We start from the raw sequence: 20,817 nt of genomic DNA, 5'->3' as shown, positions 1-20,817 counted from the left end.
TGGGCTCCCACCCCCAGAGCCGACACTCACCTTTGGGGCCCTGCACCTTGACCTGCAGGGGGGCGACGCCCGCCTGGCTGGTGTCCACAGAAAAGGACTGGGGCACGCTGGCACGCACGACGCCCGGCATCAGCCCTGGCCCTGCACACACCACCTTGGACGAGTCCACCACCTCCTGCACCGGCACCTGGAAGGGGCTCCCTGCGGGCAAGGCAGGGGAGACGGCTCTGTGCCCATCCTCCGGCCCAGCTCCCCCACAGGAGCGGAGCACTGCTGCAGCCTGTGCTGCGTCTGCTCTGTGACCCGGGGTCCCCCCGCGCTGGGCTGTGCGATTCCCACTGACCCCCCACACACCTAGTCCCAGCCTGAGCCAGAAACAGGAGCCAGGACTAGCAAGATGGTTTATTAGGTGATGGGTTTTCGTGGGCCAGACCCACTTGCTCAGCCTGAGCGGGTAACAAGGGAGGGAGGCAGAGAGGGCAGGGCCTGGGACCGTGGCAGTTTCTGGCTGGGAAACACGGAGGGGATGGACCCCCTAACTGAAGGGGCCTGAGGCACCCGGCCCTGACTCCTGTAGCCACATCACGTCTGTGCTGGGCTGTGTCCTGGAGGAGCAACCACCCCCCCGTTCTACCAGCTGGCAGGGGTGCAGGATCTGGGGGTCCCTGATGTGCCATCAGGGGGGCTGTGGGAAGTGGGTTTGCTGGCTCCATGGTCTGGGGATCTGCAGTCACACGGTGGCTCTGAGCTGGGCTCTCCTGGGCCAGCAGCACGTCCCCGACCCACACGGGAGGCGCTTGGCTGGGAGCGTTCAGCCCAGCCTGGGGCCCAGGGCTGCTAAGGCCGAGTCAGGCCTGGAGGTACCTGCCCAGGGCCAAACGCCATCTGGGGAGGCGCGTTGCCCCAACAGACCGATGGGAGCCCCACCCCTGCGGGCTCTGCTAGGACCCTGCCCGGCAGCCCACGGGCCCCAGGGACGTGGCTAGAGGCAGCAGGTGCTTGGGGGCTTCGAGTGGAGTCGCCCCGGCACAAAGCAGCTTGCCCCGAATTGCACAGCCCGGCCCAGCCCCTGGCCGCACCTGGCACCTGGCGCCCGCCGTAGGTGACGTTGAGGCTGTAGGTGCCGGGTTCGTAGGGGACGTATTCCACCGAGCAGCTGCCGTCCTTGTTATCCGTGCAGGTCATTTTGGCTTCAGAGGGGCCCTCCACAGCCAGGCCCAGCCCTCCGGTGCCAGCCCCCCTGGGCAAGGCAAGAGAAGCACAATGGGGAACAGCCCCCTCCCAGCTAGGAGCCAGAGCCGGCCAGCCCTGGCCCCAGGCAGAGCGGAGCCATGCCAGTTCCAGGCCCAGCCCCCCGGGAGCCAGCCGGCACCAGCCCATCCCCTGGAGCCAGAGCCTTGCCGACCGGCACCTCACCTGGTCTCGACGGTGAAGCGGTTGGGCTGGTTGGTGGTGCCGCTCTGCAGGCCCGGCCCGTGCACCCTGACTCGGCTGGGGTCACAGCCCTCGCTGACCGGCACCCGGAAGGGGCTCTTGGGCACAGGGTGCCCGTCGTAGCTCACGTCGACCGAGTGGACTCCTGCCACGGGAAGGGAGATCAGGGGGCTGGATTCCAGCCCCAGCCCTGCCCCCCACACCCTGGCACCCGGCTCACCCTCCTCATAGGGGGTGTACTCCACGCGGTACGTGCCATCCCCGTGGTCCTGCACGAAGGCCTCCGTCAGGTTCCCCGAGGGGTTGGACACCCGGGTCTTGACATGGGGGCCCCCAGTGGTGCTCAGTGCCCGGGCGTCCACGCTAAACTCTGTCGTGGCCTCCCGGAACACGCCTGTGGGGGGGAGACAGGCCACAAGTGGGGCCCCCAGCTGCACATCTCAGGGGAGGAGCCGGGTGACTCCACCCCCCAGCATTTCCCCTTCCAAAGACAAACAACTCCCCATCTACTGGCCCCACCCTTCCCCCCAACACCCCACCTCTCCCCCTCCCCAATATCCCACAAGTTCACCCCACCTTCCGCAGCCCCACTTGTGGCCTGACCATCTCCCCCCCGCAGGCCCCTCCCCCAACACCCCAGAGGTCTGCCCCCACTCCTCTCCCCACCCCGGCCAGCACTCTGCCCCCTGCCCGGGGCTGACCTTCGCCCTGCACGCCCGGCCCATAGACCTGGATGCCGGTGGTGTCGAGGGCGGGCTGCACCTGCAGCTTGCTGGGGAAGTGAGGCACGGGCTGTCCGCCGTACTTGATGGTGATGGTGTAGGTGCCGGGGCACAGCGGGGTGTAGGCGATGGTGTAGGTCCCGTCGCCGCCGTCCTGCACGCGCACCTCCGCCTGGGCCCCGCCCTCCGAGATGATCTCGATGGTGAGCTCCGCACTGCCGGCCCGCGAGCAGTCCACGTGGAACTGGCCCGGCTGGCCCGCCGTGGCCCGCTCCAGCCCCGGCCCCGAGCAGGTCACCTTGGAGGGGTCGAAGCGGGGCCGGACGGCGGCGCGGAAGGGCGAGCCAGGCACGTGGGCGCCCGCAAACAGGATGTTGATGTTGTAGTCGCCGGGCTCCGTCGGCAGGTAGGAGACGGAGCAGGTGCCGTCCCCGTTGTCCAGGCACTCGAGCTCGGCCTCGCACGGGCCCTCCACCGTCAGCCCCAGGCCGCCCGGGCCCGCCCCCTTCGTGTCGATGGTGAAGGGGGCCGGCGAGCCCACCTGCCCGCCCTGCAGCCCTGGCCCGTAGGCCTTGACCTGTGGGGACAGGAGCAGGTGAGGGGCCCTGCCCGCAGCACCAGCACGGCCTGTCCCAGAGCGCGGGGGAGTCCGCAGGCCCTGCACCCCCCACCCCCCTGCAGCCAGCCGGGACTCTCAGGCGGCAGGTAGGAGAGAAGGTTTCTTGGGTCCCAGGGACAGTCAGTATCATGCATTGCGGGCCTGGGCCCTGCTCCCAGCCCCCTTCCTGCAGCCGAATCCGGGCAGAGGGAGCCACGTCCCCATGGACAGGCCTGGCCCTCCAGGCTGCGCTGCACTCCCCTGCCCTGCTCCTTCCCCCTCGGGCCAAAGGACAGGCTGGCCTGGGCCCTCCCCCACAGCTCCCATCCCCCCCGGGCACCCCAGAAACGCTACAGAACCGCACAGGAAGGAGGAACCACAGAGCACAAAGTCAACAATCCCCACTGCTCCAGCGCCGCCCACCCCGGCTCCCCGCCCGCCCCAACCCAGAGCCCTGCCCGCCCCAGCGCCGCCCACCCCGGCTCCCCGCCCAACCCAACCCAACCCAGAGCCCTGCCCGCCCCAGCGCCGCCCACCCCGGCTCCCCGCCCACCCCAACCCAGAGCCCTGCCCGCCCCAGCGCCGCCCACCCCGGCTCCCCGCCCACCCCAACCCAGAGCCCTGCCCGCCCCAGCGCCGCCCACCCCGGCTCCCCGCCCACCCCAACCCAGAGCCCTGCCCGCCCCAGCGGCGCCCACCCCGGCTCCCCGCCCACTCCAACCCAGAGCCCTGCCCGCCCCAGCGCCGCCCACCCCAAGTCCCAACTCACCCGAGCATGACCCCGCCCAGGTCCCTGCCTCCCCGGCACCATGCAATCCAGCTCCCCACCGATGGGTGCAGGCCCAAGGAGATGCCGGCCCCATCAGGGCTGCGTGTGGGGTGGGGCACACACACCTTGGAGGGGTTGGTGGGGGGCACAGCCTCCACAGGGAAGGGGCTGCCAGGCACGGGGGTGCCATCGTAGGTCACCTGCACCTCGTAGGGGCCCTCCTCGCGCGGGATGAATTTCACCAGCGAGTTGTCGGGGCTCAGGCCTGGCTCCACCTTACAGGGCACCGGCTTGCCTGAGGGACCAGCAATCTTGGCCACCACCTTGCCCTGCCCGCCGGCCCCCTTGGACTTGACCGTGAACTCCTGGTCCTTGCCTGCCTCCACCTCTGTGGGGAGAGGGAGAGCTCTGAGCCGGCACGTCTCCACCTCCCGCCCGCCCGCCCCTCCGTGGCAGCCAGGTACGTACTGTCAGCCAGGCCGGTGATCTTGATCTTGCCTAGGTCCAGACTGGGGGCCACACCCACACTGAAGGGGCTTTTGGGGATGTGGTCCCCGCCGTAGGTCACAGCCACGCCCAGGTTACCCTGCATGGCCAAGAGGGAAGGATGGTCACCTTGCCTCTCTGCCTCAGTTTCCCTGCCACCGCAGCATCTGGCTAGCGAGACACGGTGTCCCCTACGGGGTGGGGGTGGGGGTGGCAGTGACGGGGGTGTTGCAGTCTGGCCTGCTGCAGGCTAGTGATGAGCGGGGTGTGGGGGGCAGGGGGAAATATTGCTCCCACGGGGGAACCACGACACAGGTAGGCTGCTGGGGGCTCAGAGGGGTGCAGCCCCGGCGAAGGGCCGAGTGCATCTGGGCTGGGAGTTGGACACGTCCTGCGAGAGGATGGGGCCAGGACACCTCGTACCTGCTGCACAGGGGTGTATTTCACCGTGTGGGTGCCGTCATGGTTGTCAATCACCTCCAAGTCCTGCACAGCCTCGCCCTTGGCCGGGCCGGTGATCTGCACGTCCAGGGGGGCCCGGCCCCCCGCCTTGGCGTTCACCGTGAAGTGGGTGGGTTTGCCCAGTTCCACGCCTGCCAGGAGGCCACAGAGTCAGCAGGTCTGTGACGGTGCCTCCCTCACCCTGCCCAGCCGGCCCCCGCCCCCGCCCCAGAACTCACCCGTGCGGCTCAGCCCGGGCCCTTCCGCCTTCACCTTGCTGGCGTCGTGCGACGGCTCCACCTTGATGCGGATGGGGCTGGTGGGGGTGGCCTGGGGGGGAGTTCAGGAGCATGAGGCTGTGTATCAGCTGGGCCAGGCCCTGCAGTGCCCCGGGGGAAGTCCCGCCCCCCCCCAGCCAGGCAGCGGCTCACCTGGTCGGCGAAGAGCACCATGATGGTGTAGGTGCCGGGCCCCCGGGGCGTGTAGCGCACGGTGAACGTGTCGTTGTCGTTGCGGATGATGTCAAAGTCGATGTCGGCCTCAGCCGGCCCCACCACGCCTGGGGCGCACTTGATCCCGATGCTCACGTCCCCTGGGGGGGAGGAGACCAGCAACGCCGTCAGCTCCCCCACCCCCAAGTCACGTGGGGGCCATGGGGAGAGCTGTTGGCGTTCCCTCCCCAGCCCCGGCCCCATTGCTCACCCTGCCCAGCCTCGACGCAGTCCACGGTGAAGTAAGTCGGCTCGTGGGCCTTGAGGCCTGTCTTGGCCACGCCGGGGCCATGCACCTTCACCTTATGGGGGTGGCTGCCGGCCCCCACGCTCACCTGGGGGGCAGACAGACTCTTTGCAAGGGTGCTTGACAACACAGTGCCCATACACAAGCCACTGCCCGTGTACTGCCCCCCAGCTCCACCCCATGCCCTGCCCCCTCCAGCTCCCCGCGCCCCCCCCCCCACTGGTCTCCCGCCCATGCCCTGCCCCCCCAGCACAGCCCTCCTCCCTACAGCGAGTCATCCCAACCCAGGGCAGGCCTGGCTGGTTGCTACGGGTAACTGCCTGGTCCAGGGAGGTCTGGAGCATCACCAGGCCCAGCCTGTTACCATGGTAACCCCCCAGTGACCCCAGGCCACACCCCCTCCCGGGATGCCCCCCCACTCACGCGGTAGGGGCTGCCGGGGATGTTGACGCCGTCCCAGGACACCAGGGCCGTGAGCTTCCCCGGCTTCTTGGGCAGGTAGGAGCAGCTGTAGGTGCCGTTGCCCTCGTCCCGCACGGCCACGTCCAGCGGGGCCCCCCCCGCGTCCTGGGGAGAGCGAGTCAGAGCCGGCCCCCGGCCACCGCCCCCCCAGGCCCCTGCCCCCCCAGTGCTGCCACCACCGCCCCCCCAGGCCCCCAGGCCCCCGCCCTCCCAGTGCTGCCACCACCGCCCCCCCAGGCCCCCGCCCTCCCAGTGCTGCCACCACCGCCCCCCCCAGGCCCCCGCCCCCCCAGTGCTGCCACCACCGCCCCCCCAGGCCCCTGGTCCCCGCCCCCCCAGTGCTACCACCACCGCCCCCCCAGGCCCCCGCCCTCCCAGTGCTGCCACCACCGCCCCCCCAGGCCCCCGCCCCCCCAGTGCTGCCACCACCGCCCCCCCAGGCCCCTGGTCCCCGCCCCCCCAGTGCTACCACCACCGCCCCCCCAGGTCCCCGGCCCCCGCCCCCCCAGTGCTGCCACCACCGCCCCCCCAGGCCCCCAGCCACCGCCCCCCCAGTGCTGCCACCACCGCCCCCCCAGGTCCCCGGCCACCGCCCCCCCAGTGCTGCCACCACCGCCCCCCCAGGTCCCCGGCCCCCGCCCCCCCAGTGCTGCCACCACCGCCCCCCCAGGTCCCCGGCCCCCGCCCCCCCAGTGCTGCCACCACCGCCCCCCCAGGCCCCCAGCCACCGCCCGCCCAGTGCTGCCACCACCGCCCCCCCAGGTCCCCGGCCCCCGCCCCCCCAGTGCTGCCACCACCGCCCCCCCAGGTCCCCGGCCCCCGCCCCCCCAATGCTGCCACAACCGCCCCCCCAGTACCCCCAGCCACGCCCCAATGCTGCCACAACCGCCCCCCCAGTGCCCCCAGCCACCGCCCCCCCAGTGCTGCCACAATCGCCCCCCCAGTGCCCCCAGCCACCACCCCCAATGCTGCCACAACCGCCCCCCTCCAGTGCCCCCAGCCACTGGCCCCCCCAGTGCCTCCCCACAACTGCCCCCCCCACCCCCAGGCACCGTGCCCAGTGCTACCATAACCGCCCCCCCCACAGTGCCCCCAGCCACCACCACCCCAGTGTCCCCAGCCACCGCCCCCCCCCCCAGCTCTCCTCTCCTCACCTGCACCTGAACCCTGAGGGGGGCCTTGCCCCCATTTCTGGCATCCACCGTGAATTCAGCCAGTTTGTTGATGGCAACGCCCGTTTTCTCCAGCCCGGGCCCGTAAGCTTTCACCTGGGGGGAGCTCAGGTCAGAGGGAACCCTGCCCCACCTCGCCCCCCCCAATCAAGCGCAGGCAGGCATGCGGGGTCGGGGGTACCTTGTCAGGGTGCACCTCGCGGGGGGCGGGGCGGATCTCCGCCATGAAGGGGCTGTGGCGAATGTCCTCCCCGTTGCACAGCACGTGCACGGCGTAGTCGCCCGGCTCCTGGGGCCAGTAGCGCACGTCGCACGAGCCGTCGCCGCGGTCGTCACACTCGATCCGGGCCTGGGACGGGCCCTCCACCGAGAACCCTGCGGGGAGGGGAGCGATGAGCCTGGGGCCCCCCAACCCAGTCCCCTACCTCTGGGCTCCCATGCCGAACCCAGCCCTTCCCTCCTCCGGGACCCCATCTTGCACCCCCGCCCTGCCTCCCAGCGTGCCCACGTCCCGCTCACCCACTGTGCCCAGGCCTCCCCCACATCCACATCAACCCACCCTGCTCTCCCAGCGTGGCCACGTCACCCCTCCCACGTTGCCTCCCACTCACCCAGCGTGGCCACGTCACCCCTCCCACGTCGCCTCCCACTCACCCAGCATGCCCACGCCGTCCCCACCCCACTCACCCAGCGTGGCCACGTCACCCCTCCCACATCGCCTCCCACTCACCCAGCATGCCCACGCCGTCCCCACCCCACTCACCCAGCGTGGCCACGTCACCCCTCCCACATCGCCTCCCACTCACCCAGCGTGCCCACGCCGTCGTCACCCCTCCCACATCGCCTCCCACTCACCCAGCGTGCCCACGCCGTCACCCCTCCCACATCGCCTCCCACTCACCCAGCGTGCCCACGCCGTCCCCCCCCCACTCACCCAGCGTGGCCACATCACCCCTCCCACCTCGCCCCCCCCACTCACCCAGCGTGGCCACATCACCCCTCCCACCTCGCCCCCCCCACTCACCCAGCGTGCCCACGTCACCCCTCCCGCCTCGCCCCCCCCACTCACCCAGCGTGCCCACGTCACCCCTCCCGCCTCGCCCCCCCCACTCACCCAGCGTGCCCACGTCACCCCTCCCGCCTCGCCCCCCCCACTCACCCAGCGTGCCCACGTCACCCCTCCCGCCTCGCCCCCCCCCCACTCACCCAGCGTGCCCACGTCACCCCTCCCGCCTCGCCCCCCCCCCCACTCACCCAGCGTGCCCACGTCACCCCTCCCGCCTCGCCCCCCCCACTCACCCAGCGTGCCCACGTCACCCCTCCCGCCTCGCCCCCCCCCACTCACCCAGCGTGCCCACGTCACCCCTCCCGCCTCGCCCCCCCCCACTCACCCAGCGTGCCCACGTCACCCCTCCCGCCTCGCCCCCCCCACTCACCCAGCGTGCCCACGTCACCCCTCCCGCCTCGCCCCCCCCACTCACCCAGCGTGCCCACGTCACCCCTCCCGCCTCGCCCCCCCCACTCACCCAGCGTGCCCACGTCACCCCTCCCGCCTCGCCCCCCCCCACTCACCCAGCGTGCCCACGTCACCCCTCCCGCCTCGCCCCCCACTCACCCAGTGTGCCCACGTCGTCCCCAAGGGCCTCCACCACGAAGTCAGCTGACTTGCCCACCACGCCGCCCTCCAGGCCGGGGCCCCAGGCCCGCACTTTCTGGCTACCGCATTCGGGGCCGACCTTCACTTCGAACGGGCTGGGGGGGCGAGGGAAGGTGGTCACAATCGGGATCCTTCTGGGCAGGGCCCCGCCCAGCCCGGGCTGGGCCAGACATGCGGCCCCGCTGCCCACAGCTGCTCACCTGCGTGGAACCTGCTGCCCGCCCCAGGTGATGGTAACCGTGTAGTTCCCGGGCAGGGTGGGAAGATACTCAAAGGCAAACACGCCGTCGCCAAGATCCCTCTGCTTCACGCTCTCCGGCCCCACTGTGAGGAGATGGGTCAGTGTGGGGCAGCCCCGCCCCCTCCCCACACACTGCACAGATCCCTCCATGCGCCAATGCGAGGAGACCGGGTCACTGTGGGGCAGCCCCGCCCCCCCCGCCGTGGGGCAGCCTTCCCCACCCCCTCCCCACACACTGCACAGATCCCTCCATGCGCCAATGCGAGGAGACCGGGTCACTGTGGGGCAGCCCCGCCCCCCCGCCGTGGGGCAGCCTTCCCCACCCCCTCCCCACACACTGCACAGATCCCTCCATGCGCCAATGCGAGGAGACCGGGTCACTGTGGGGCAGCCCCGCCCCCCCCGCCGTGGGGCAGCCTTCCCCACCCCCTCCCCACACACTGCACAGATCCCTCCATGCGCCAATGCGAGGAGACCGGGTCACTGTGGGGCAGCCCCGCCCCCCCGCCGTGGGGCAGCCCCGCCCCCTCCCCACACACTGCACAGATCCCTCCATGCGCCAATGCGAGGAGACCGGGTCACTGTGGGGCAGCCCCGCCCCCTCGCCGTGGGGCAGCCTTCCCCGCCCCCTCCCCACACACTGCACAGATCCCTCCATGCGCCAATGCGAGGAGACCGGGTCACTGTGGGGCAGCCCCGCCCCCCCCGCCGTGGGGCAGCCTTCCCCACCCCCTCCCCACACACTGCACAGATCCCTCCATGCGCCAATGCGAGGAGACTGGGTCACTGTGGGGCAGCCCCGCCCCCTCGCCGTGGGGCAGCCTTCCCCACCCCCTCCCCACACACTGCACAGATCCCGCCATGCGCCAATGCGAGGAGACCGGGTCACTGTGGGGCAGCCCCGCCCCCCCCGCCGTGGGGCAGCCTTCCTCGCCTCCTCCCCACACACTGCACAGATCCCTCCATGCTCCAATGCGAGGAGACCGGGTCACTGTGGGGCAGCCCCGCCCCCCCCACCGTGGGGCAGCCTTCCCCACCCCCTCCCCACACACTGCACAGATCCCTCCATGCGCCAATGCGAGGAGACCGGGTCACTGTGGGGCAGCCCCGCCCCCTCGCCGTGGGGCAGCCTTCCCCACCCCCTCCCCACACACTGCACAGATCCCTCCATGCGCCAATGCGAGGAGACCGGGTCACTGTGGGGCAGCCCCGCCCCCTCGCCGTGGGGCAGCCCCGCCCCCTCCCCACACACTGCACAGATCCCTCCATGCGCCAATGCGAGGAGACCGGGTCACTGTGGGGCAGCCCCGCCCCCTCGCCGTGGGGCAGCCTTCCCCACCCCCTCCCCACACACTGCACAGATCCCTCCGTGCGCCAATGCGAGGAGACTGGGTCACTGTGGGGCAGCCCCGCCCCCTCGCCGTGGGGCAGCCTTCCCCACCCCCTCCCCACACACTGCACAGATCCCTCCATGCGCCAATGCGAGGAGACCGGGTCACTGTGGGGCAGCCCCGCCCCCTCGCCGTGGGGCAGCCTTCCCCACCCCCTCCCCACACACTGCACAGATCCCTCCATGCTCCTTGCTCTCTAGCCCCACTGCAAGACCAGGGTCACTGTGGGGCAGCCCCGCCCCCTCGCCGTGGGGCAGCCTTCCCCACCTCCTCCCCACACACTGCACAGATCCCTCCATGCTCCTCGCTCTCTAGCCCCACTGCGAGACCAGGGTCACTGTGGGGCAGCCCCCCACATGCGGCCTGGACCCCCAGCCTGCCAGCCCCTTCCCGGGGAGGGAGGGTGTCACTCACTTGGGCCCTTGACCGTGACCTTCAGGTCCCCGCTGCCAGCCCCCTTGGTGTAGACCTTGAAGTCCGCCGGCTCCTTCACCCGGAGCCCCTTGGCCTGCAGCCCCCGCCCCACGGCCCGGCAGGCACTGGGGTTGCACGCTGTGGGGCAGAGACAGCCTGTGAGAAGGACCCAAGCGTGCAGGAGTCCCACGCAGCCCAGGGTGCACCGCCCCCCGCCCAGTCACGCACGGCCGCAGGGGAGCGAGCGAGGACCCCTGCGGGCCCCGGGAGTCGCTATGGGGAGAAAGGGGCCCCTAAGGGCCACCCCCACCCCCAGGCAGCCCCCCCGGCGCCCCGAGCACACAGTACCATTGGGGGCATCAGCCGAGGGTCCCGGTCGGCCGCTCGTCGGAGAGACAGACAGACAGAGAGAAAGCTAGGACAGCCAGCAGCGCAGCAGAGAGAGGAGAGGAGGGTTAACAGGAGGCAGATAGAGCAGGGGCTGCATGTCCCTCCGGGGGGACCCTGTGTCCTGGGGGGCAGAGAGACAGTAGCAGCAGCACCCCCGGCTCACCCTGCCCCACGTTGACGGCGAAGGGGCTGCGGGGGATGGGCATGCCCCCGAAGGACACGTGGACGATGTAGGTGCCCTCGGTGCCCGGGCGGTAGGTGCAGCGGTAGGTGCTGTCGCCCCGATCCTCCAGCTGCTGCTCCACGGTGCCCCTGTGCCCACTGGGGTCCAGCACGGCCACCTCCACCTCGCCCACCCCTGCGCCTGGGGAGGCAGGAGTCAGCCCGAGCCGCGCCCCAGCCCCCCACTGCGCTGGCAACTCAGGGTGGGGCTAGGGTTAGCCCTAGGCCCGCCCCCGGGGTACCCCACCTCCCCCCAGACATCAACCTCTGCTCCACCCAGGGCCCAGCCCCGCCCCCCCGGGCAGCTCCCCCAGCCAGGGCTCAGTGGCAGGCCCCGCTCACCGGCAGTGAAGACCTCGAAGGAGGTAACCTTGTTGGCGATGTTGCCCGAGGGCTCCAGGCCAGGCCCCTGGGCCGACACCCGCCCAGCGTCACCCTGAGACTTGCCCACCGCCACCTCAAATGGGCTCTTGGCGATGTGCTGCCCCGCGAACAGCACCGTCACCTGCGGAACAGGGGTCAGTGGGGCCGGCACCGGGTCCTCGCAGGGCCGGGGGCAGAGGGGACCCGGGGGGGGCACCGGGTCCTCGCAGGGCCGGGGGCAGAGGGGACCCGGGGGGGGGGGCACCGGGTCCTCGCAGGGCCGGGGGCAGAGGGGACCCGGGGGGGGGGCACCGGGTCCTTCCAGGGCCGGGGGCAGAGGGGACCCGGGGGGGGGGGCACCGGGTCCTTCCAGGGCCGGGGGCAGAGGGGACCCGGGGGGGGGGGCACCGGGTCCTTCCAGGGCCGGGGGCAGAGGGGACCCGGGGGGGGGGCACCGGGTCCTCGCAGGGCCGGGGGCAGAGGGGACCCGGGGGGGGGGCACCGGGTCCTTCCAGGGCCGGGGGCAGAGGGGACCCGGGGGGGGGCACCGGGTCCTTCCAGGGCCGGGGGCAGAGGGGTCAGTGGGGCTGGCACCGGGTCCTCGCAGGGCCAGGGGCAGAGGGGACCCGGGGGGGGCACCGGGTCCTTCCAGGGCCAGGGGCAGAGGGGACCCGGGGGGGGGGCACCGGGTCCTCGCAGGGCCGGGGGCAGAGGGGACCCGGGGGGGGGCACCGGGTCCTCGCAGGGCCGGGGGCAGAGGGGACCCGAGGCTGCGCAGGGCCCTGCTGTGGGATTGCACCTTGTGGACGCCCGTCACTCTGGGGACGTAGGAGACAGAGAAAGTTCGGTTCTTGTCATTGTTCGCAATGACCTTGGCCTGCGGGGGAAGCACAGCTGAGACCCAGAGCCCCCCGCCGGCGCCCCTCACCCCGACCCACAGCCCCTGCCCCCCGCCGGCACCCCTCACCCCGACCCACAGCCCCTGCCCCCCACCAGTGCCCCTCACTCCCAACTCACAGCCCCTGCCCCCAGCCCTGCCAGTGCCCCTCAGCCCCCGCCCCCAGCCCTGCCGGTGCCCCTCACCCCCATCCCGCAGCCCCTCCCCCCCAGCCCTGCCAGTGCCCCTCACCCCCATCCCGCAGCCCCTACCCCACGCCGGCGCCCCTCACCCCGACCCACAGCCCCCCGCCGGCGCCCCTCACCCCGACCCACAGCCCCTGCCCCCCGCCGGCACCCCTCACCCCGACCCACAGCCCCTGCCCCCCACCAGTGCCCCTCACTCCCAACTCACAGCCCCTGCCCCCAGCCCTGCCAGTGCCCCTCAGCCCCCGCCCCCAGCCCTGCCGGTGCCCCTCACCCCCATCCCGCAGCCCCTCCCCCCCAGCCCTGCCAGTGCCCCTCACCCCCATCCCGCAGCCCCTACCCCACGCCGGCGCCCCTCACCCCGACCCACAGCCCCCCGCCGGCGCCCCTCACCCCGACCCACAGCCCCTGCCCCCCACCAGTGCCCCTCACTCCCGACCCACAGCCCCTGCCCCCCGCCGGCGCCCCTCACCCCGACCCACAGCCCCTGCCCCCCCGCCGGTGCCCCTCACCCCGACCCACAGCCCCTGCCCCCCGCCGGCGCCCCTCACCCCGACCCACAGCCCCCCGCCGGCGCCCCTCACCCCGACCCACAGCCCCCCGCCGGCGCCCCTCACCCCGACCCACAGCCCCTGCCCCCCGCCGGCGCCCCTCACCCCGACCCACAGCCCCCCGCTGGCGCCCCTCACCCCGACCCACAGCCCCTGCCCCCCGCCGGTGCCCCTCACCCCGACCCACAGCCCCTGCCCCCCACCAGTGCCCCTCACTCCCAACTCACAGCCCCCCGCCGGCGCCCCTCACCCCGACCCACAGCCCCCCGCCGGCACCCCTCACCCCGACCCACAGCCCCTGCCCCCCACCAGTGCCCCTCACCCCGACCCACAGCCCCTGCCCCCCGCCGGCGCCCCTCACCCCGACCCACAGCCCCCCACCGGCGCCCCTCACCCCGACCCACAGCCCCTGCCCCCCACCAGTGCCCCTCACCCCGACCCACAGCCCCCCGCCGGCGCCCCTCACCCCGACCCACAGCGCCCCGCCGGCGCCCCTCACCCCGACCCACAGCCCCTGCCCCCCACCAGTGCCCCTCACTCCCAACTCACAGCCCCTGCCCCCAGCCCTGCCAGTGCCCCTCAGCCCCCGCCCCCAGCCCTGCCGGTGCCCCTCACCCCCATCCCGCAGCCCCTCCCCCCCAGCCCTGCCAGTGCCCCTCACCCCCATCCCGCAGCCCCTACACCACGCCGGCGCCCCTCACCCCGACCCACAGCCCCCCGCCGGCGCCCCTCACCCCGACCCACAGCCCCTGCCCCCCACCAGTGCCCCTCACTCCCAACTCACAGCCCCTGCCCCCAGCCCTGCCAGTGCCCCTCACCCCCATCCCGCAGCCCCTCCCCCCCAGCCCTGCCAGTGCCCCTCACCCCCATCCCGCAGCCCCTGCCCCACGCCAGTGCCCCTCACCCCAACCCAGAGCCCCTGCCTCCCGCCAGCGCCTCTCACTCCCGACCCACAGCCCCTGCCCCCCACCGGCGCCCCTCACCCTGACCCAGAGCCCCTGCCCCCCGCCGGCGCCCCTCACCCTGACCCAGAGCCCCTGCCTCCAGCCCCGCCGGCGCCCCTCAGCCCCTGCCCCCAGCCCCGCCAGTGCCCCTCACTCTCGACCCACAGCCCCTGCCCCCCACCAGCGCCCCTCACTCCCATCCCACAGCCCCTCCCCCAGCCCTGCCGGCGCCCCTCACCCCCGTCCCGCAGCCCCCGCCCCCAGCCCTGCCGGTGCCCCTCACCCCCCATCCCGCAGCCCCTCCCCCCCAGCCCTGCCAGTGCCCCTCACCCCCATCCCGCAGCCCCTACACCACGCCGGCGCCCCTCACCCCGACCCACAGCCCCCCGCCGGCGCCCCTCACCCCGACCCACAGCCCCTGCCCCCCACCAGTGCCCCTCACTCCCAACTCACAGCCCCTGCCCCCAGCCCTGCCGGTGCCCCTCACCCCCATCCCGCAGCCCCTCCCCCCCAGCCCTGCCAGTGCCCCTCACCCCCATCCCGCAGCCCCTGCCCCACGCCAGTGCCCCTCACCCCAACCCAGAGCCCCTGCCTCCCGCCAGCGCCTCTCACTCCCGACCCACAGCCCCTGCCCCCCACCGGCGCCCCTCACCCTGACCCAGAGCCCCTGCCCCCCGCCGGCGCCCCTCACCCTGACCCAGAGCCCCTGCCTCCAGCCCCGCCGGCGCCCCTCAGCCCCTGCCCCCAGCCCCGCCAGTGCCCCTCACTCTCGACCCACAGCCCCTGCCCCCCACCAGCGCCCCTCACTCCCATCCCACAGCCCCTCCCCCAGCCCTGCCGGCGCCCCTCACCCCCGTCCCGCAGCCCCCGCCCCCAGCCCTGCCGGTGCCCCTCAGCCCCATCCCGCAGCCCCCGCCAGCCTGGCCCTGGGCTCCCACCTCTTCTCTGTGCCCAGCTGGGTCCTCCACGTAGACCAGGACATCGCCCTGGCCAGCGCTGATGGTCTCCACCGTGAATTCTGCCTTCCTCTTCACCATGTTCCCAGTGGGTTCAATTCCTGAGGGCGGAGTCAGGCCCAGAGAGGGGGCGGAGTCAGGCCCGCTGTGGCAATGGGGGGCTAGCCACACGGGGCATGGAGGGGCCAGGCTCCAGGACCCACCCAGGACTCACCAGGGCCGTACGCTCGGGCCTTCTTTGGGTTCAACTTGGGCCGCAGGGGGGCGCCCGCTTTCAGCTTGGCCTTGGGGAACTGGGACAGGTAGGTCATGACCGAGTGTTCGTCCACGTTGGGGTCCACGATCTCCTCTGGTGTGATCACCTGCATGGGATGGGGGTCAGGCTGGGCCATACCCCAGGCGCCCCCTGCAGCCCCCCAGCTGCCTCACCCCACAGATCCCCCCCACCCCACAGCCACCTGTCCCTAGCCCTCTCCCCCTGCAGCCCCCCAGCTGCCTCACCCCACAGATCCCCCCCACCCCACAGCCACCTGTCCCCAGCCCTCTCCCCCTGCAGCCCCCCAGCTGCCTCACCCCACAGATCCCCCCCACCCCACAGCCACCTGTCCCCAGCCCTCTCCCCCTGCAGCCCCCCAGCTGCCTCACCCCACAGATCCCCCCCACCCCACAGCCACCTGTCCCCAGTCCTCTCCCCCTGCAGTCCCCCAGCTGCCTCACCCCACAGCCACCTGTCCCCAGTCCTCTCCCCCTGCAGCCCCCCAGCTGCCCCACCCCACAGATCCCTCCACCCCACAGCCACCCACCTCCTAGTCTCCCCCAAGCTACCACAGGTCCCCCTGGCTGCTCTGCGCCCTGCAGCCTCTGGCCACCCTGTACCCCTAGACTGCCCCGACATCCCCCAGGTGCCTCCAGCACCCCAGCCCGGCCACAGGGCGCAGCACCCACCTGCGGGATGCCCAGCCAGTCATCCGCTTGCTGCATAGCCTCACGGGCATTGCTGACAGGTTTGCTGGCATCCCAGGAGTCCCAGTCAGGACAGAGACCTGGGGGGAGTGGGCCCATCAGTGACACCGAACGGCTCCATCTCCCGTCGGGGCCCCAGCTCCTGCCGACCCACGGAGGGGCCCTGTCCAACTGCCTGAGCCCCCCTCCCTGACTCCAAGGGCCAGACGCTGTCCCCACAATGCCCTGTGGGAGGGACCAATGCCCCCAGCAAGCCTAGTGCCCCCTTAGGGCCCAGCCCCCCACTACCCCCTGGGCAGAGCTCCCCTCTCCCTGGACTCCCCCGGGGCCCGGCCCCCCACTACCCCCTGGGCAGAGCCCCCCCTCTCCCTGGACTCCCCCGGGGCCCAGCCCCCCACTACCCCCTGGGCAGAGCCCCCTCCCCCTGGACTCCCCCGGGGCCCAGCCCCCCACTACCCCCTGGGCAGAGCCCCCCCTCTCCCTGGACTCCCCGGGGCCCGGCCCCCCACTACCCCCTGGGCAGAGCCCCTTCCCCCTGGACTCCCCCGGGGCCCGGCCCCCCACTCCCTGCTGGGCAGAGCCCCCCTCCCCCTGGACTCCCCCTGGGCCCGGCCCCCCACTACCCCCTGGGCAGAGCCCCCTCCCCCTGGACTCCCCCGGGGCCCGGCCCCCCACTACCCCCTGGGCACAGCCCCCTCCCCCTGGACTCCCCCTGGCCCGGCCCCCCACTACCCCCTGGGCAGAGCCCCCTCCCCCTGGACTCCCCCGGGGCCCAGCCCCCCACTACCCCCTGGGCACAGCCCCCTCCCCCTGGACTCCCCCGGGGCCCAAACCCCCACTACCCCCTGGGCACAGCCCCCTCCCCCTGGACTCCCCCGGGGCCCAGCCCCCCACTACCCCCTGGGCAGAGCCCCCTCCCCCTGGACTCCCCCTGGGCCCAGCCCCCCACTACCCCCTGGGCACAGCCCCCTCCCCCTGGACTCCCCCTGGGCCCAGCCCCCCACTACCCCCTGGGCACAGCCCCCTCCCCCTGGACTCCCCCGGGGCCCGGCCCCCCACTACCCCCTGGGCAGAGCCCCCTCCCCCTGGACTCCCCCGGGGCCCAGCCCCCCACTACCCCCTGGGCACAGCCCCCTCCCCCTGGACTCCCCCGGGGCCCAGCCCCCCACTACCCCCTGGGCACAGCCCCCTCCCCCTGGACTCCCCCGGGGCCCGGCCCCTCACCGGGGGCGCAGCTGTCCACGAGGGCGCCCAGGGCCCGCCCGCTCTGCCAGTCCTTGCTGAAGTTGGTGATGGGCAGCTCGGGCAGCTTGTTCTGGATCCAGCCCAGCAGCCGCTGCTTCGGCGTCTGCTTCTTGGCCTCCTCCTCGTCCTCCTCGTCCCACATGGGCATGGAGATGGAGTAGTGCAGGATCAGCGTCCAGATCAGCCCCAGGATCAGCTTCAGGTTCCCGTCCACGATGGCCTTGCTGTCTGGGGGGGAGGGTCAATATGGGGCTGCCTCCCCGCACAGCCCCCCATCCAGACCCGCCACAATCAGGACGGGGCCTGCCAGGGGCCGTGGGTCGGGAGTGGGGGGGCACCGGCGGGGCTGGGGGGCAGGGGCCACGGGACGGGAGTGGGGGGGCACCGGCGGGGCTGGGGGGCAGGGGCCGCGGGACGGGAGTGGGGGCCACCGGCGGGGCTGGGGGGCAGGGGCCGCGGGACGGGAGTGGGGGGCCACCGGCGGGGCTGGGGGGCAGGGGCCGCGGGACGGGAGTGGGGGGGCACCGGCGGGGCTGGGGGGCAGGGGCCGCGGGACGGGAGTGGGGGGGCACCGGCGGGGCTGGGGGGGCACCGCGGGGCTGGGGGGCAGGGGCCGCGGGACGGGAGTGGGGGGGCACCGGCGGGGCTGGGGGCAGGGGCTGCGGGACGGGAGTGGGGGGGCACCGGCGGGGCTGGGGGGCAGGGGCCATGGGACGGGAGTGGGGGGGCACCGGTGGGGCTGGGGAGCAGGGGGACTCCAGCCATCACCACGTTCAGTGTTTCTGCCCTGCCCTAGAGGAAGCTACTTCCCAGGCTGCCTCCATCCTCTCTTCCCAATCCCCTCCCCCTCGTGAGGCTGGCTGGGGGCCCAGGCAGGAGGGGGGGGCTGAGCTGGCACAAACAGCCCAGATGACAGGGGTGCAGCTCAAGAGAGAGGGGTGGCGGCAGGGCTGGGGGGCAGGGCTGGGGGGCAGGAGCGAGGGGCGGCGGCAGGGCTGGGGGGCAGGAGCGAGGGGCGGCGGCAGGGCTGGGGGGCAGGGCTGGGGGGCAGGAGCGAGGGGCAGCGGCAGGGCTGGGGGGCAGGAGCGAGGGGCGGCGGCAGGGCTGGGGGGCAGGGCTGGGAGGCAGGAGCGAGGGGCGGCGGCAGGGCTGGGGGGCAGGGCTGGGAGGCAGGAGCGAGGGGCGGCGGCAGGGCTGGGGGGCAGGGCTGGGAGGCAGGAGCGAGGGGCAGCGGCAGGGCTGGGGGGCAGGAGCGAGGGGCGGCGGCAGGGCTGGGGGGCAGGGCTGGGGGGCAGGAGCGAGGGGCAGCAGCAGGGCTGGGGGGCAGGAGCGAGGGGCAGCGGCAGGGCTGGGGGGCAGGGCTGGGAGGCAGGAGCGAGGGGCGGCGGCAGGGCTGGGGGGCAGGAGTGAGGGGCGGCGGCAGGGCTGGGGGGCAGGAGCGAGGGGCGGCGGCAGGGCTGGGGGGCAGGAGCGAGGGGCAGTGGGGCTGGTGCCCTTTGCTCCAGACCCACAAGTCTTCTTGGGCAAATCAAGTTGTCTGCCTCCCTGCTCGGGCCCCTGGACCCCTCCTGTCCCAGAGCCCGCAGAGCCCAGGCCACCAGCCCCAGTATGGGCTGCCCCACGGAAGGAGCTCTGCGGGGGAGGGGGGTCTTGGCTGGGTGGCCCCACCCCTCTCTCTGCCAGGGGGGTATGCCCAGGGCACGGGGGAGGGGTTCTGCCGGCATCTTCCCCCCTATTTTAGGGGATGACCCGCCCCTCCCCCCATTCCCGGAGGCTCCGCCCGACGCTCCAACATTTTTTATCCTTATATGGATCGGCCGCCAGACACCGGCTCCTCCCGAAGGATCCTGCGCCCCCCCCCCGCCCCAGTAGGGGGAGTCCCCAGGCCCCGCCCCCCAGGGCTCCGAACGCGGAGAGCGGGGAGTTCCCAGCCCAGCCGCTCCCACTGCAAATGGGAGCAGCCCCGCAAGGCCCCTCGCTCTCCCCATTAGCCAGAGAGGCTGGGAGCCCATGGCTGCCCCCGGCTCAGCGCCTACGGAGGGGCCAGGCCCCCCGCCTCTTGGGAAACTTCAATCTCTCTGCTTTCCCGCCCCCCCCAATGCAGGGCCCAGACCCCCTGCAGCCCCCCCCGCCGGGCCCAGACCCCCTGCAGCCTTCCCCCCCCCCCGCCGGGCCCAGACCCCCCGCCGGGCCCAGACCCCCTGCAGCCTCCCCCCCCCCCGCAACCCCCCCCAGGGCCCAGACCCCCTGCAGCCTCCCCCCCCCCCGCAACCCCCCCCGCCGGGCCCAGACCCCCTGCAGCCTTCCCCCCCCCCCGCCGGTCCCAGACCCCCCGCCGGGCCCAGACCCCCTGCAGCCTCCCTCCCCCTGCCGGGCCCAGACCCCCTGCAGCCTCCCCCCCCCCGCCGGCCCTGCACCCCCTGCAGCCTCCCTCCCCCCGCCGGGCCCAGACCCCCTGCAGCCTCCCCCCCCGCAACCCCCCCCCCCGCCGGGCCCAGACCCCCTGCAGCCTTCCCCCCCCCCCCGCCGGGCCCAGACCCCCTGCAGCCTCCCCCCCCGCAACCCCCCCCTACAGCGCCCAGACCCCCTACAGCCTTCCCCCCCCCGCCGGGCCCAGACCCCCTGCAGCCTCCCCCCCCCCTCCGCCGGCCCTACACCCCCTGCAGCCTCCCTCCCCCCGTCAGGCCCACACCTCCCTGCAACCTCCCTCCCCCCGCCGAGCCCACACCTCCCTGCAACCTCCCTCCCCCCGCCGAGCCCACACCTCCCTGCAACCTCCCTCCCCCCGCTGAGCCCACACCTCCCTGCAACCTCCCTCCCCCCGCCGAGCCCACACCCCCCTGAAGCCTCCCCCCCCCGCCGGGCCCACACCCCCCTGTAGCCTCCCCCCCCCCGCCGGGCCTACACCCCCTGCAGCCTCCCTCCCCCCGCCGGGCCCAGACCCCCCCTGTAGTCTCCCCCCCCCCCGCCGGGCCCACACCCCCCTGTAGCCTCCCTCCCCCCGCCGGGCCCAGACACCCCTGTAGCCTCCCTCCCCCCGCCGGACCCACACCCCCCTGTAGCCTCCCTCCCCCCGCCGGGCCCAGACACCCCTGTAGCCTCCCTCCCCCCGCCGGGCCGCAGATCTCGTGAGCTGCCCGCGAAGGGGCCCCACAATGCGCCCCCATCCCGGCCCGGCGGGGTTAACGGCGCATTCCTGGGATGAGAAACGGGGCCCGCCCCCTCCCAGCCTTTGTTACAGGCTGCACAAGGGAGCTCCCATCCTCCGCCCCCCGGCCCGGCCCGCGCCCCGCAGCCCCCCTTGCTGGGGCACACCCCCAGTAGCTCCCCGGCCCGTCTCCAAGCCGCAGGTCCAGAGCGCCCCCCCGGAGCCTGCACAGGCCCGGGGCTCCCTCCCACAAGGGATCCAGGATCCGCGGGCCCGGAGAACACGTCCCTACGCGCCCGGCCCCACTCCGCTCAGAGACGCTGCCCGACCCCAAACCCCTCCAGTTCTACAGGGCTCCCCGGTATCGGGCCCCTGGCCCGTCCCCGCGCCCTTCTCCGGGTCCCCTCGGACAGCCCGTTACTCGTGT

At 73.7% G+C, this 20,817-nt stretch overlaps 1 protein-coding gene across 6 annotated transcripts in view; it reads right to left on the bottom strand.

Moving 5' to 3' along the window:
- The window catches only part of FLNA (filamin A), a 67,067-nt gene that overhangs the window by 22,154 nt on the left and 24,096 nt on the right, over positions 1-20,817 (bottom strand). For all 6 annotated transcript variants that reach the window (XM_089770275.1, XM_089770274.1, XM_089770270.1 and 3 more), the window contains exons 3-26: positions 17,222-17,470; positions 15,980-16,077; positions 15,249-15,396; positions 15,017-15,135; positions 12,300-12,377; positions 11,480-11,642; positions 11,079-11,279; positions 10,526-10,663; positions 8,680-8,803; positions 8,438-8,574; positions 7,004-7,197; positions 6,805-6,918; positions 5,612-5,755; positions 5,153-5,276; positions 4,882-5,042; positions 4,690-4,780; positions 4,433-4,602; positions 3,992-4,109; positions 3,649-3,911; positions 2,136-2,733; positions 1,655-1,828; positions 1,417-1,579; positions 1,080-1,240; positions 31-201 (exon numbers count right to left, since the gene is read on the bottom strand). In XM_089770275.1, coding sequence (XP_089626401.1) covers positions 31-201; positions 1,080-1,240; positions 1,417-1,579; positions 1,655-1,828; positions 2,136-2,733; positions 3,649-3,911; positions 3,992-4,109; positions 4,433-4,602; positions 4,690-4,780; positions 4,882-5,042; positions 5,153-5,276; positions 5,612-5,755; positions 6,805-6,918; positions 7,004-7,197; positions 8,438-8,574; positions 8,680-8,803; positions 10,526-10,663; positions 11,079-11,279; positions 11,480-11,642; positions 12,300-12,377; positions 15,017-15,135; positions 15,249-15,396; positions 15,980-16,077; positions 17,222-17,470 — 4,101 coding nt within the window. The remainder of the gene's footprint in view (positions 1-30; positions 202-1,079; positions 1,241-1,416; positions 1,580-1,654; positions 1,829-2,135; positions 2,734-3,648; positions 3,912-3,991; positions 4,110-4,432; positions 4,603-4,689; positions 4,781-4,881; positions 5,043-5,152; positions 5,277-5,611; positions 5,756-6,804; positions 6,919-7,003; positions 7,198-8,437; positions 8,575-8,679; positions 8,804-10,525; positions 10,664-11,078; positions 11,280-11,479; positions 11,643-12,299; positions 12,378-15,016; positions 15,136-15,248; positions 15,397-15,979; positions 16,078-17,221; positions 17,471-20,817) is intronic.

This window comes from Pelodiscus sinensis, chromosome 18 (genome assembly GCF_052426305.1).
Source record: "Pelodiscus sinensis isolate ZL-2025 chromosome 18, ASM5242630v1, whole genome shotgun sequence".
In the NCBI taxonomy this organism is placed as follows: Eukaryota; Metazoa; Chordata; order Testudines; family Trionychidae; genus Pelodiscus; species Pelodiscus sinensis.
This window is presented reverse-complemented; position numbering and strand designations above follow the sequence as displayed.